The sequence below is a fragment of the Dermochelys coriacea genome, chromosome 10 (genome assembly GCF_009764565.3).
Source record: "Dermochelys coriacea isolate rDerCor1 chromosome 10, rDerCor1.pri.v4, whole genome shotgun sequence".
Lineage (NCBI taxonomy): Eukaryota > Metazoa > Chordata > Testudines > Dermochelyidae > Dermochelys > Dermochelys coriacea.
In genome coordinates, this window is record NC_050077.1 from 56,306,852 (window position 1) to 56,323,791 (window position 16,940).

Below are 16,940 nucleotides of genomic sequence, written 5' to 3' on the forward strand. Positions count from 1 at the left end.
AGGCAACAAAGAGGAAGGATGGGAAGCAACAAAAAAGAGCCTAAACAGTGAAGTTGAAAATATAATGGTGTGTGTGTGTGTTGGGGGGGGTGGGGTTGGCCTGGCTAATCACAATACTTGTTGGTTTTCAGAGGTATCTACTGGTTTTATGCTATAGCTACTTTCATAAAGTTGCATCTGTTAGACGGTATGTATGTCTTGAGATATATTGCTTTTTTCCCCTCCCACTGGGAACATTAAAAGATTGGAATACACTAGCCACCTTAGTCTTTTGGGGTATCTGGTTCAAAATCAAAGGAGGGGTAAATTCCTACTCAGAGCTCAAATTTCCAACATCTTCCTTTTGGGTGCAAAATCAAATTCCACTCACTTGACGTTACTTAAGGGCAAGAAACTACAGTATGTGAAATGTTTGAAGTGAATGAAGATAATCACCTATTAAAAACAGAAAGGTCTTTTTTTTTTTTTTTAATACCCTTGGTTTTGTTAACTGCTTATCTTCAGTATTGCATCCATGTGTATGATTTGGTTTTTCCTCTCTGCGGGATTAAAGGTGATCTGCAAAACATCTTAAAAAGGCATCTGTTGCCTTTTTCTGCTCTTTATACTGCATGAAGGTACCTTAAATTATTAATATTAGGAATGTTAACTCTGGTCTTTATTTTGCTGGAGGACATGTGGGGAGGTCTCAGAGGGTATTTGTGATATCTCACACCTTAACTGAAGGTGACAGTACTGAATATTTAACAGATACTCTTTCAAAATTGTAAGTCAACTGAAGTTAAATGGGTGTTAAAACCAAACCCAGCACTTTAAATAGCTTGACTAAAATATCTCTTCTCCTCACATTTGATCATTTTTCACTCAGTTAAATCACACTACTTGGCCAGTCAATCTTCCAAGATGGACAGGACCTGAATTTCCAATGAAAAAGCCAGAACAAGCTCCCCACCTCCTTTTTTCCCTTCTATAAAGAGTGCCATTCAGGCCACTTTATATACCATAAAGCAGCAGAAAAGTACTCTAACTCGCATCCACCAACCTCCCAGTCACTGTACCAACTTCTAGCTTCATTCTAATCATCCTTAAGATGTTAACCTACCTGTTCTCTAATCCACGCTTCCTTCTGAAATGGCATCTACATTATAGATTTTTGGACTTAAAAGCACCTGCTATATCTAATACCCATCTACACACATGCGCTTTCAACGGTGTACAAGAATTACCAGCACCACTGTAATTACACTTACTAAAAGCAAAACTCATCGCAATTGTACTCTGAATTACATTGTAATAGCAGTGTAGACAATTTCCACACTTCAACTGCACTGATTCAAGTAAACCGCACAGCATATAGGTTTCCGCAACCCCTTTAGTGACTCCCATTTGCAATGTCTTGTATTCTCCTTAAATTACTAATTTCTTGTTTTGAGCTGCTGGAGAGCTTCTGTAAATTTTTATGTTGGGAGTTTACAGTTCACATTAAAACATTGTTACAGCATTTCTTCAACTCTGGGTTCCAACTCCCACAAACCCACTATGGGAACCCACAGGACCGGTACCCACAACATACAACTACTGAAACATTTGGAGAACATGCTGTGTTTAGGTATGCTGAACACACTTGCACTACTTTGGACACAACAAGTATCAGCAATGTGTTCTCTAATAATGCACAAAAGTCTTGAGGGATGTTGTTGTCTGCTAATTATCTATCAAGTAAGAACAAACTTAGAATGGAAATGCTTCAGGTTTATAAGCCATATTTCAAAGTGATTTTTAAACATACTTCCAGAATTTAGGCAGGGTCTTACACAATCAGACTATACCTTAATCATCAGTGACTGAACATTCACTGACAGTCCTGCCAATGTAATTCTAGTGAAATATCTTAAGTTTTAAGCCAGAAAAATACTGTTCACATTATACAGCCCATTAAGTTTGTGTACGGATATTATTTAAATCAATTTGAAGCAACCAAAGGGCATGATTTGTCTTTTATCCTAAATGTACCCAAGGGACAGTTGGCTTTTATTTAGTAAAAAGAAAAGGAGTACTTGTGGTTAGTCTCTAAGGTGCCACAAATACTCCTTTTCTTTTTGCGAATACAGACTAACACGGCTGCTACTCTGAAACCTTTTATTTAGTGTAAATCCTATTCTAAACTTTTGGTTTTAGACATACAATAGATTGTAAGCCTATAGTATCATGGCCATCCTGCTATTGAGGACCTTCTAGTGCTAGCCCTATATTTTGCCTCTATAGCACAATTCCCTTAAGTTTTGGAATAGAGCTCAGGAAATGAAAACATGTTTGCAAACTTGCCAGGATATTTTAGAAACTAATTTACATAGTTGATACAATAAAGAGCCTAATTTAGCCATGGCGATTCATGGCATAATTCTGCCACTTGTACTTGCTTCAAGTAATACCCTACTCTTGAGTAACCCTAGTGGGTTTACACCACAACTGCACTTTGAATTGGTTTGCAGTGATACTGTAGACTATTCAGTGGGGAGTCTCCCAAAATAAATTTCTACTGAGCATGAGTATGGACAGCAAAATCTGTCAGAAACTAAATGGATTTGGAAGTGTGCACTAAATGCATTTTGGAAACAATAAGATACTGAAAATATCATTTATTATTTTAAAAACAATTTTATTCTGTATATTTAGAAATGTGTAATTTTAATAACTGCAAAGAAAAAATCGGCCACACCTGAATAGCTAATAACTGATTAACAGAATGCAGTGGTATATTATCTAAACAGTAGTAGTGCTGATGTGCCATAATAAATTGTCTATTAGTAAAAAAATACATTTCAGGGCACACAGTATAGTATTCTTATCACAAATTACAGTAGGGAGATATTTCAAGATTTTAATCAAACTAGAGAATTCCAAGTTATAGTCTTAAAATGCAGCACTTAAAAAGGTAACAACATTGTGCATTTTTTAAAAAATGTACTTGTTTGTATATTGTAGAAATGCTGCTTTATTGCTGCAGATGTCCAAGTTCAAGGCTCAAAAGGTATGAGAATACAAAGATATCCTTAAGAAACTTTGTTTTGTTTTTATATATATTTATATATAAAAAGGTAAAGCTTATAAAAGTTAATTTACAAACCAAGAACAAAAGTGGTATGCAGGCTTTATATACAGGCATTCTATAACATCTATAAGTTTTCAAATGCATAGCAGAAAACATATCATTTTCTTCTGCTTCTCATCTGGTTGATCAACACAAACAATACTTGTTCTCTAAACCAGCAAGTTCACAATAAGTCACTTTGTCAATCTGTTTCATGATATATTATCTAGTTAAGCACAAAAGCCATACAAACTTAGTAATACAGAGAACTAAGACTATTAAAAACATGAGGGTAAGGCATCCCTGCTGGTTAATATGTCTGTAGTAATGTGTTGGTTAATTTACAAATCCACAGAGGCAACTGAACCATAGTCATCTCACATGCTTTCTATCTTTCCCATGACAAAGAAAATTAACAATGTTTTCATGTACAGTAAGTAGATGTGCTTTTATAAGCCTCACAGAAGAGGAAAACATCTAAGTTGTGCTAGTCAAAAGTTTACCACTACTTTATGGGAGATGTACACCAAAAGAGCCATCTAAAAACCAGAGACAGAAATATAGTATTGTGTATTTTAACATAAAAGTAAAAAAACCAAAAACAACCCCCACCCCCAAGTTTAAAAAAAAAAAAAGCCAAATTCTGTAGTTCAACCAGTGGACTATGAACCAAATTCAATTCTTCTTTATATATTCCATTGGTACTTTCAAGTTTTAACAATGAAACATTAGCTATGTTCATTAAAAAACCCAAACCCAACATTCGGAACCCACAAGAACCCCACCTTGTTTCCATAGTACATTTCCCGTTTGTGGCATGTATTCTGACCATGGTTCAAGAACGTACTTGCTAACCATTGTTAGTAAAAGCAAGATGCTTAAACACTAAGTTCCATTAATACTTGATACAGTCATTCAGTTTATATGTAAGGTCCATCTCAGTTTCACATTATTTACTCAGTCAGCTAATTTAGATTAGAAGTGGTCAATTAGGACTGAGACACAGTTTGCTCCAACAAGATAGTTTGGATCTCCAGGAAGAGACTTGTTCTGCCAGGTTTTGGGGTCACCTGTGGGAGGAAAACACAATGTTGGTGTTTAGAATCCAACGTCAAACAGTGTACTTCTTGAAAGAACCATGTTTTTGGATAGTAACTTTTAATTCAGAATCAGCATATTTTGCAATAAACAGTATAGTTTGTATTTTATTGAGAGAGTCCAAGGATGGTACAGTTTTAATTTAGTAAACTTCTTGTTGTTGTGGTAATTCAAGAGGGACTTGGTGGTACTCAAGGACTATTGTACATACAAAACAGATTTGCTCTGAAGCAGCACCAACATAGTGCTTTCCCTTCAAATGATCAAAACTAATCTATATTGGATACTCACAGGACTTCCGTATTAAAAAACAGAAAATCAGGATATTTTACTAAGCTACATTGACTAATCCTTCAAGAATCTGATTCATAATTTTAACAAAGATGAGTCAAAACTCAAGATAAGTTGTTCTACTCACTATGAAGTAGTGGGAATTTTGTATTACGAGTAATAATTTTAGCTGAACACAGTATACCAGTAGTGCAGTATAACTGACTGAAAAAAAGATAGTTGCTTACCTGTGTCATAACTGTTCTTCGAGGTGTGGATGCAGACATGTATTCCACTCAGCTGTTCACATGACCAGTGCACCAAAGCCAGAGAAATATGCCTAGCAGTATCAGTACGGATGGTGCTTGTGCCCTTTGCTTAATGGTCCCTCCCCGACTATATATGGGTGGTGCTGCCCCAATCCCGTTCAGTTCCTTCACATCAAAGCTTAGGCTGGAGACTGCTGCAGAGGGGACAGAGGGTAGGTTGTGGAATACATGTCTGCATCCACATCTTGAAGAACAGTTACAACACAGGTAAGTAACCATATTTTCTTCTTCAAATATCAGCAGACATGTATGCCACACAGGTGACTCAAGCTGTTTAATGAGGAGGTGGGGCTCAGAGTCTATTTAAACAGTGACTGCAGAAGTTTGCATCAGCCCTTGGGTGACAGCATAATATCTAACAAAGTTGTGCGCTGGAGACCACATTGCAGCACTGTAGATATACACTATGGAAACATCTCTAAAAAAATGCTGTTGATGTTATTGAGCTCTTGGTGAATGAGCCTATAATTACTTTGGGGACATAATCTAAGCCACTCCAAAAGTCATAGTAATATAGATATTCATTTAGAAATGGTTTGAGCTGAAACCAATCGTCCTTTCATCCACTCAATGTAAGATACGAATAGACGAGGTAATGAACGAAATGCCAGATAAAATGCCAAATACCTTCCTCACCTCAAAGATGTTCTTCTGCACCCAAATATGATTTTGGGAAAAAAAATACAGGTAAGTAAGTGTGACACACTGTACCTCAAAGTAGCATCCTGGAGCCCCCATATTCACCACTGTGATATGATTGATATGTTTGGTGCAATACATGCCTTGTGAGGGATCATTTTTAAAAAGTCTTGATCAGTTGAACACTAATATTCTCTTGGATTCTATGTACTATCATTGTATGTGAAGTATTGCTGTATGTGCTACTGAAATATGTTGTGAGATTGGGAAAATCCCACAGCTAGCGTTTCAGCTGCAACGAGGGCCAGACAAGCATTGATGTCCCATCAAAAAGTCCACTTTCCCAGAGGCTTCTCAGAGAGTGCACATAGGCAATGGAGACTGCCTGGCCCCAACGTCACAGCAAGCATCTTTTTAGCAGCTGGAAGAAGATAAAAAGAGAGACAGTAACAGCATCACTTGGCCTCTCGCCTCCCTCTCCCCACCAATCTTAATACCTGGAAGATTGTCTAGAAGACAAAGACTTTGAGATCGGGAGATTGGTCTCAAGCTGAAAAGGAGTTCAGTCTGAGTATTAAGAACTGTAAGATGCCTGTAACAGACAGTGGGGTGAGAGTCTGTTTGATTCAAATCTTGCTTAGTCTGTTAAAGTTAGAATTTAGACTGTGAATTTGTTTTTATTAGGTAATCAACTTTGATCTCTATGCCTGCTGCTTATCACTTAAAATAGTAAGTCTTTCTGTAGTTAATAAATCTGTTTTACATTTTATGTATGTTTTAAGTTGAAGTGCTTGGGGAATCTCAGCTCAGATTACAAAGGCTGGTGCATGTCCACTTTTCTATGAAGAAGTGGCAAATTTATTAATGATCTTGCATTGTCCAAGCCAGTGTGGCAGGCTGGGGAGATTGACTGTTGCCTCTCTCTGAGTGGCTCAGGGAGCATTCATGCAATATAGGTGGGTGTTGGGCTCCAAATGGCAATGGCTGAGTGATCATAGTGCCTGGAGGGATGTTGGTGCTTGTCACAGTCATAGCTTTGTGGGAGACACCCAAGGCAGGAGAGTTTAGGAGGCACCATGGTCCCACAGTTCCAGATTGTACCCTGAGGATTCCCGTCACACAGTAACCTGATTTAGGCAAAACATATCTCTTTTGATAGAAATGTTGGGTGTGGTCTTAAAATTACCTTGTCTTTGCAGAGCTGGGTGCACAGAGAATGAGCCATTAAGACTTGTAATTTACTGATTTGTCTAGTGGATGTGATAGCTACCAGGAAGGTAGTCTTCTGGGAGAGGAGAGCCAATGAGTAGCTCTAATGATGAACCCATTAGTGCAGTCAGCACCATATTAAGGTTCCACAATGGCACCATTTTCCTCACTAGTGGAAAGAGACAGACAATGCCTTTCAGAAACCTCCCTGCCACAGGACTTGAAAATACTGACTTTCCCCAAATAGGACAGTGGAAAGCTAAAATTGCAGCCAAATGAACTTTCAAGGAACAAAGAGCCAGGCCCGAAGATTTCAACTGCAACAAATTGTCGAAAATGTTCTGAATCTGGGCTGAGAGATAAATTCCCTTAGAGATCACCCAAATTGAAAACTGCTCCCTCTTAGACAAGTAGGTGGCCATTGTAGATGATTTTCTACTACTAAGCAGAACTTCTCTAACTACTACTGAACACCACATGTCCTCCTTATCTAGCCACGCAGTATCCACACAGTAAGGTGTAGACTGTCTGGATGAACACACTGGCCATGATGTTGAGTCAACAGGTCAGGGAGAAAATGGAAAGACTTGCGAGGTCAAACTGATAGCATCTGGAGATTGGAGAACCAATATTATCTCGGTCATGCTAAAATCATGATCAGCTTGGCAAGGTCCAATTTGAGTTTGAGGATAACCTGAGGGATAAGAGGGATGGGGGAAGGCACACATTAATTTGGACCCCAATTCAGATGAAATTGGTTTGTGAGGCATCCTGGCATTCTTGGAAAAGGGCCCTCAGCACACTGTTCTTCAGTACCCACTAGTGGTTGTTGGAGAAGATTCTGCTAAGGTGATTGGCCAGCTGATTCTGAGCGCCTGATAAGTGAGCCACTCCTAGCATATTTTTTTCTTTGATGCAGAAGTGCCAGAATGTTATTGCTTCATGACAAAGTTGACTGGAATGGGCTCCTCCCTGCTTGCTGACATAGTACATCACTGTGATATTGTCCATGAGTATTGTGCATTGCTGTTCCCTGAATGTGATGCCAAAAGGCCCGCCACACATTGTACATTGCTTGGAGCTCCAGCACATTTATATGACAGGACGCTTCCTGTTCCAGCCACAATCCCTGAATTGTTAATGATCCCAGATGCACTCCCTAACTTATGGAGAAGGCACCAGTGACTAACATTGTGTAGGCATGGCATAGACAAAGGGAACCCCTTGAGACACATTATCCTGAACTGTCTGCCACTGCAGGGCGTTTGGTATTTCCAGAGGTACTCACACCAGAATGTCTAGTGAATGGACAACAGACAAGCTTCACGTGCTGCACTATGTAGGTACATGTGGCCATATGGCCTTATAACTTCAGACACACTCGGGCTGTTGTGGTAGGATGTGGAGGTCCAGACATAGGTGATTTTTTGGTCTTTTTTTTTTTTTTTTTTTTTTTTTTTTTTTGGAGGACCTCAGAAAAAGGAACAGAATATCTTCCTGCTAGAAGCCACCTCAGAGTCCTGCCGAGGAACATCAGCATACTGGTACCATCTCCTGTGCTGATTTAGGCCTCATGGCTTGCTCCATCAGGTACTCCTTGAGTCTCAAGTCCCTTGCCATCTGGGTCCTTTTCTTGAAGGACTTGCAGATGGAGCCCCTAGCCTTAATGTGCCCCTCTCCCAGGCTGAGCGAACACCATGTGTGGGTATCACTATTCAGAATTGCCCCTCCACATAAAAGGCAATGTTTAAATCCTGGTGTAGGCATTCCACTGGGAAACTACTGCTAAATTTCCTAAGTATTCTAAGGTATTGCTAATAAACAACTAACTAAACTATTTACAAGAACTTCTCAAAGACGGGGGGGAAGGGCAGTGTGAAGAAACTGGGTGCTCCAACTCCAGTCTCAGACAATGAGAAGGAAGAGAGAGGGGTCAGGGCAGCGCCACCCCTATGGATATGGCTAGGCAAATTTCTACAGCTTGTGTGTGCTGGGCATGTGCACATCTAAATGGTATACATGTCTGCAGCAATTCAAAGAAGAACTACTACTAATCTTCAGGAGAAACTTTGCTAAAGCACTGATGTTCTAATGAGATGGTAATTTGCTGATATTTACTTTAGAGAAGATTTAAAACTGATGTGTGTTTCACTTTTGGTCATTAAAGCTCCTGTGACAACTTTCTTCAAAAACAGAGGGATTATTCTTGGTTGTCATTTGACAGAACTCAGAAGATTAATTCCAGTCTATACTTATTGTCCCTTGTAGTTTCAACTGGAGAAGTTTCCCCACCCAATAAACCATTGCAAAATGTTGCTGGTCCAAAATATAGTGTCCTCATTCCACCATTTCAGTGGTAGAATAAAGAACATTACTATGTTTATCTCAAAGCTTGCAGGATAAATGGCACTATAAAATTTCAGTAAAATGGGCCAAAAAATACATCTGTCTTAAGATTTGGAGACTTCATTTACATAATACAGCATCTCAACCCTTTGTGTTAAAGGAGACAAATGTAAATTCCACACAGTTTTCTGGAGAAATCCATGAAAACAAATATGAATTACACAATTTGCTGAAATGACGCCAACACTTAATGTGAAGGCTTGGAAAAGTAAAATTGGCCTAGGGTTGTCACGTGTATTTAGAGAATTTAAAAACAAATCAACTGATTGCAGCCAACAAATGCTAATTATTTAAAACTGTTCTCAAATAGAACTTTAGCTGCTGGAGGATTTTCAGTTCTGTAAATACATCAATTCCATTCAATATGGAAACCTGAGTCTTTTTAATACCTGAATACATTTGCAAAAGCTCAAAAATTAGATTGTAATAAAGATAGGTTTTAATCTCACAGATGAGGCAATCTAAAACATTTTAAAACATACACCTATAGTGTAGATTAGATTCTAACCAATACAACCTATAACTGTTACTCCACAAATGGAAGATACGACTACTTTCCCATGATTTGCACATTTAAATCATTTGAAGTAAAGACCAAACAATATCAAACTAATACAGTGCAACAAGTGTAATATAAAAGGAAATGAATGTACTGTTAGTTAAGATGCAATTTAAATTCTCTCCACTCAAAAGTTAAAATGAGATTAACCAAGAATTTCAAAGATACAAGTATTTCTGACTTAAGTGTAGCAGAGACTAGGTCAGTATATGTAATTAAATGTTCATTTAAAGAACAGGACATGGAAACAACTTAGAAAAAGCTGAGATCAAGCAAAAGATTGAATAGAAAAAGCACCATAGTGTTGCAAACCACTACTATAAAGGCACCTGAAAAATCAGAGTCCTGTAACCAGCTAATTTAAAAAAAGAAAACATATATTTATTTAAGACACAGTATGGTCTACTTACATATCAGAAGACAGAATTGCCTAATTCTGAAATTGTCTCAGAAACTAAGATTACTGATACATCCCATTTCAGTTAAACAGAATAAAATGTGTTATAACTCCAATACAGAAAGTGTTAGTACTTGTATATGCTCTCTCTCTCTCTCTCTCTCTCACACACACACAGGCTAATTTGGGAGAGGAAAAAGATATGTCTTAAAGAAGTTTTGATTATTATTTGGGAGGACTAGAGTTTCTCCTTTCATTTCAAGTAAATTCATGAACAGATTTTTCAGTTACAAAATATAAGTGCTTTTTAAAAAGTTTTATGTAGTTATGATGGTGTTTTTTGGGTCCCCGCCACTTAAGTATCAATGTTTTAACATTTCAAATATGTACATACAGTTAAGTAAATGTATGGAACACATGCATATAATAGCATAAAAACCATCCAAATGTTGATTTCTCTAAATCAGATGCCCATCATCAAACTGATGCTCTAATCTTTCAGTGTCAACGCATTGTTGACAAAATAGATACATTAATGACAATACATTTTGTTTTAAATACTGTATACATAAGTACTGTGTTTAAATATTATATACAGATTATATGTACACATTAGGGGTGTAAATCCTTCCATTGTAATGTTAGAAAGTAGCTGAATAAAACCTTGACTTCTTTATATGTGCAGATATTAATTTTTAAATTGCTGTAACTTCAGGCATTTCATGAAATTGCTTGAAACTTACATAAAAATTCTACTTCAGCCTAATACTGATCACCTAGAATTTCAGCCAACAATGTTTTCTCTGTTCCAAGTGAAGGGGGTAAAAATGGTAGTGAGCATGGAGGAAAAAAGAACAGACATACAAAACTGAAACCTGGTTGCAACTTCAACTATGAAAAGCCTCTCTCCACAATTCTGGGTGCAAAAAGGAGGTTGGTGAAAAAACAGGTGGAAGCAAGCAAGAAAAGTCATGTGGAAAATACAGCCATATTAGAATGAACTGTAAAATGCTTTCACGGACACACACTGTAGTTTCCTTAAATGGTCTGATTGTAGGCATCAATTTGCAAACATGAAAACAGTTAACATGGAATAAGTCATGATTTATGAACGTAGAGGTTAAAATTTGCAATTTGCAAAATTACTATAGGTTTCAGAGTAGCAGCCGTGTTAGTCTGTATTCGCAAAAAGAAAAGCAGTACTTGTGGCACCTTAGAGACTAACAAATTTATTAGAGCATAAGCTTTCGTGAACTACAGCTCACTTCATCGGATGCATTTGGTGGAAAAAAAACAGAGGAGAGATTTATATACACACACACAGAGAACATGAAACAATGGGTTTATCATACACACTGTAAGGAGAGTGATCACTTAAGATAAGCCATCACCAGCAGCAGGGTGGGAAAAGGAGGAAAACCTTTCATGGTGACAAACAAGGTAGGCTAATTCCAGCAGTTAACAAGAATATCAGAGGAACAGTGGGGGGTGGGGTGGGAGGGAGAAATACCATGGGGAAATAGTTTTACTTTGTGTAATGACTCATCCATTCCCAGTCTCTATTCAAGCCTAAGTTAATTGTATCCAGTTTGCAAATTAATTCCAATTCAGCAGTCTCTCGCTGGAGTCTGTTTTTGAAGCTTTTTTGTTGAAGAATAGCCACTCTTAGGTCTGTAATCGAGTGACCAGAGAGATTGAAGTGTTCTCCAACTGGTTTTTGAATGTTATAATTCTTGACATCTGATTTGTGTCCATTCATTCTTTTACATGCCAAACTGGACAGTCTCTACGTAAAAGAATGAATGGACACAAATCAGACATCAAGAATTATAACATTCAAAAACCAGTTGGAGAACACTTCAATCTCTCTGGTCACTCGATCACAGACCTAAGAGTGGCTATCCTTCAACAAAAAAGCTTCAAAAACAGACTCCAACGAGAGACTGCTGAATTGGAATTAATTTGCAAACTGGATACAATTAACTTAGGCTTGAATAGAGACTGGGAATGGATGAGTCATTACACAAAGTAAAACTATTTCCCCATGGTATTTCTCCCTCCCACCCCACCCCCCACTGTTCCTCTGATATTCTTGTTAACTGCTGGAATTAGCCTACCTTGCTTGTCACCATGAAAGGTTTTCCTCCCCCCCCCTGCTGCTGGTGATGGCTTATCTTAAGTGATCACTCTCCTTACAGTGTGTATGATAAACCCATTGTTTCATGTTCTCTGTGTGTGTGTATATAAATCTCTCCTCTGCTTTTTCCACCACATGCATCCGATGAAGTGAGCTGTAGCTCACGAAAGCTTATGCTCTAATAAATTTGTTAGTCTCTAAGGTGCCACAAGTACAGCTTTTCTTTTTGCAAAATTACTATATGTCCAATTAAGCAGAAGGCATGAATTTGTGGTATAAAAGCCAATTAGGTATACCTAATCATTTTCCCCAATTTATTTTAGTGCAAATTTACAATATTAAAGTGTTTGCAGCTGTAACAGTCCTCAAAGAAAAAAAAGTGGAAAGTGTGATGCTATTTAACAGACTACGGATAAGGTAGATAATATAATACTGTATTTCTTTACCATTTTGGTTTGTCAACCACGATTTTAGCCATGAATTTGCACCATAAGTAATGAAAGTGAAATGGAGAGTTTGACACAAATACAATGATTGAGTTATATATTACACACGGTCACCTTTAGCCAAGGGATCTTAAATTACACGATAGCACCCAAAAGCCCCAAAAGGACAGAGTGAGGACAGCATACCCGACGAGGAGTCGGAGGATTTTAGAGCAAAAGACCAACCATCAGGGGTCATAGACGCACAATGTGGTAAGCGCAGTTCCACTGGCTTCAGGAATTTTAGTCCATGGGGCCCACACATTACTAACGGGCTAAGCAGTGTTTCACCTACAGTTAAAGAGAAACAAAAATAAAACGTTACCAGTAGAAACCTGTTCTTCTTGAAATACATTCAATATTTTTTCATACACAAACAAGAGCAAAATATGAAGAAATTAATTTATAAAACCTATGAAAATTCAGCCTTGCAAATAAAACAGAGCTACTCAGCAAGGTTGTTTCTGGTTGCCTTTCCTATAACCATAATCCAGTGAATTTCAACTGGACTGAATCATATTACAAAATGAAAGGCACAGGGCCAGACAGGCCAGACTATTAGAATTTTTCTGACCTGTAATTCCAAACATGTGCTGCTATACCAGAGGTACAAACATGTAAACCTCTCAGTGCCAACACTTCAGCTTTGCTCATGCTACTGCTAGTGGTGGTTTACCTGCTAGGATGTCGACCATCTTAGTGTTGACAAGGGAATGCATAGGGTTGAAGCAAGAACCCAAAAAGTCACTTGTTGAAAGTAATAGCTGGGCTGACAAATAGTTGCCTAAGAGCCCAGCCCTCTCTTAACAGTCAAAAGGTATGGAACAAGGAATTCAAAGTTTTATTTTTGCATTTATCAGCTCAAGATGGTATTGAGAACATACTCCTCAACTAAACAACCCATATTCAGATGATAGGTCTAGGGTTGCTTTGAATCTTGTGTCGCAAAGTACCTATAGTGTCTTCATTGTAAATTCCAGAAATTGAAGTCCTGAAGGAGAGAAAAACTTCTCCTAAACTTACATAAATGAGACACGTATATGTTTAAAGGACTACTAGTTTCTATTTGCCTAGGTTCTGGGGTGGCTATTGATAAAAGAAATGGACTACAATAAAAAAAATATTGCTAGGTTATATGCTGTACTACTTGTTACTTTAATACACAGTAAAAAGTGCGTGTTTTAGGAAACAGCAATAGTCATTCAGTGATTGCCTCATCTGGCTTGTCTGAAAATTAAGACCAAAAAAAAAAAAAAAAAAAAATCATCTCATTTGCTTGATTTTCTACCTCACGCCTATTTTTATAATACAAAAAAGGAAAGAAAAAATGTGGCTGTTAGCAGCTCTTTGAAACTTCCAGCATTTGAGGTAAATTTTCTCAATGTATTTCGCTAACACGTCTCTAAATTTTTAAAAAGATAAATTGCATAATGCTTTCAGTCCTATATCATGTGAGGAAACATTAACCTGGCAGACCAGAATACACCCATTCACTGACTATAGAGATAATGAAGCAATGAAAGTCCATTTAAAAAAAATTATTTTCAAAGTATATTAAAGTTTAATTTGTGCATGTCAACAGACTTAGATATTAAAAATTATAGTCAAAATTGATACACCCTGAATTATTCTCCCACCAGAAAATATAATTGAAAAAGAATACTACTTCCTCTGTACTTCTAGTTTGTGAACTTCTTGGGGCAGAGATCATGTCCTCCAACGTTTTGCAGTCAGTGCTTAGATAATGAATAGCAACAGATAATATATTAAGGTACAAAGACAACTCTTACCTTTCTCTTTGTCTAAAGGTGGGAGGATACTATTATCTCTGCAGACTTTGAAATAGATTTCTTGCTCTATTCCCTCTGGAATGGCTCCTTGTGGTATAATTATACTAACTCCTGTCTCTATGGAGCTTAATACGCCACCATTACTGTTAAAAACACCTCTTGCTGTGGCTACTACAGTGTGTCCATCCTCCTCCTCGTCATCCTCTAGTGCTGAAGGGCTAAATGTGAGACAGATAGATTAAGCATAGCAGTTTTATATACCTCCCCCAAAATCAGTAGTACACTCGATATTTTGAATTAATTTGCCAATGCAACAGTTACATTAGGCAGGCTAGCCCTTTTAAAGTGTAATCAGTATCAACTAAGAAATAAGCCAAATAGACTAGTGTAATTTTTGCTCATTTTTTGAGAGAAGGGTAAATGGAGATGCATTTCTGCTGTAATGAAAAAATGAACTTGGAAATTTACCCATAGCATCCATTAACGAGAGATTTTGGACCACTCAGAACTAGTTAGGTTTTAGAATTCTCAGTTTTTAAGAGTTGTTTTGAGATAGTCTCCCCAACTACAGAGCTCAGCATAAGAGTATTAAAATTTACTAGAATTCTGCTGTTCCAGCACCTCATTTGTCATGAGTTTAGTATCATATAAAAACACAAAGCAGCTGTATTATGTTGATAATTCTTATATGAACCTTACTGAGACTTTTCTTTCACTTATCTTTAAGTAAGGACAATTTGTCAGCCTTAACTTCTATAGCATCAATAAACACCACTTGGAATCCTGCCATTTTCCAGGCTGTGAAATGAATGCTGCCAGAGGACTGGAAAAAACCCCCACATTTTATCAGGAGGTTTATTGCACTTAAGTTGGTTTTATGTCAAATGCAGAAGTACTCATCTCCTTTGGTAAGAGACCAATAATTTAACAACTCAGGATCAGCTCAGCTTCTCATGGCATAACCACCACCCCCGCCCAGCTGCTTTAGCGCAAACTGCTCATTCTTATATTACATTACTGAATTTTAAAAAACAGTAAAAATTATTTCAAATTTGAATCATACATTATGATCACATAACACATGGCAAATAAGAAAATATTTTGCAAAGATTTTACAAACAAATACCCTATTTTAAAGCAAACAAATTGAGGAAATGCTCAAGTTAGCTAGAAGTATATCCCTTATGGACGAGTGGATTTTCAGTTTTATGGTAGCTTCATAATTTGAGAATGGGTAATTGCATCTTCCTCTTAAACAGTTATATTGTTTGGTCTCAAAGCAAGTACAACACCATTGTTGAAATGACAGCTCTCTTTTCAAAAGAGTGCTTTTAAAAATTGACCTGAAGTAAGAATATAGCCTCCTCAACACATACAAGACCACTCACACTGAATGTGCAGTGTTAAGTTGTGACAATAATAATTTAGTAATTCCAGCTTCTGGAAAAGAGTTGTTTAGAGCAAGACGTGTTACTTTTTACTAAAAGACGTACAATAAGAACCATACTGGACACAACTTCACTATTAAAAAGTAGGATACAGGGAGACAGGACACCCACATCTCCCCAAAAGCCATTGCCATGCACTTCCCCCCCAATTCTCTGATCAGCCTCCAGTGTTAGTCCCAGGAGATGCATCCTGGCTTTTGATTACAGAGTCTGGGCAAACTAACAGCAATTCACCCAGGACTGGACACACTGCCTAAAAAAACCTGCAATTTCATGAGCAACTCCATTCTTTAAAAACATTAAAAACAAAACCTCTTACCTTACAGGAATGGCTTTAGGCACAGCATTAATGTTATTTGGTTGATATTTAGGCTTGTCTGCCAGTATGGAGAATGTATCCATTCCACTGTCAAACTCCGAAGGCTGCAATGAGCTATGTGCTTTTAAATTTGGTTGAGGAGAATTTGGAGCCTTTGAGAGCAACTCTGGTTTATGTTGAGTTTCATTTGGCAGGAGATTGTGGTTGAATTTAGGACTTTCAAACTTTCGCTCAAATGGCCTGGCAGCACTTGTGTAAGGCTTCGTTGTAAAGCGATTATAAGCCGGGGTGACTGTTTTCTGAGTCTGCTCAGTTCCATTAATTGGACCCTTGTCAGGAAAGCTTTTCTGAGGATAGAAGGTAGACTGCACAGTGTCCTCTCGGTTGGAAGATCTGAAAGTTGCTGGTTTATTTTGAGATGAAGGTGGGTCAGGCTTGGGCACTGTGGAATTCTGGAAATCTACAGGCACACAGCTAACTGTAACACAAAATGGAAAAAAAAACAAAAAATCCATAATATGTAAGCCTTAATATTCCATTTTACATCTCAGACACTTAGATCTATTATGAAAAATTTGTATTTGCAGTAGGGCTGTCGATGAATCGCAGTTAACTCATGTGATTAACTAAAAAAAATTAATTGCGATTAAAAAATTAATAGTGACTAATCGCACCATTAAACAATAGAATACCAATGGAAATTTATTAAATATTTTTGGATGTTTTTCTACATTTTCAAATACATTGATTTCTATTACAACAC

General features: G+C 37.5%; 1 protein-coding gene across 13 annotated transcripts in view; it reads right to left on the reverse strand.

The window, feature by feature from the left end:
- Positions 1 to 2,624: 2,624 nt before the first annotated feature.
- TJP1 (tight junction protein 1) overlaps positions 2,625 to 16,940 on the reverse strand; it is a 308,480-nt gene continuing 294,164 nt past the window's right edge. For 5 of the 13 annotated variants that reach the window (XM_038418328.1, XM_038418333.1, XM_043493214.1 and 2 more), the window contains 4 exons: positions 16,178 to 16,655; positions 14,411 to 14,628; positions 12,768 to 12,911; positions 2,625 to 4,161 (listed from right to left, as the gene is read on the reverse strand). In XM_038418328.1, the coding sequence (XP_038274256.1) occupies positions 4,067 to 4,161; positions 12,768 to 12,911; positions 14,411 to 14,628; positions 16,178 to 16,655 (935 nt within the window). In that variant the 3' untranslated portion in view covers positions 2,625 to 4,066. The remainder of the gene's footprint in view (positions 4,162 to 12,767; positions 12,912 to 14,410; positions 14,629 to 16,177; positions 16,656 to 16,940) is intronic. The other 8 variants (XM_038418329.2, XM_043493218.1, XM_043493215.1 and 5 more) reach the window with 2 other exon arrangements.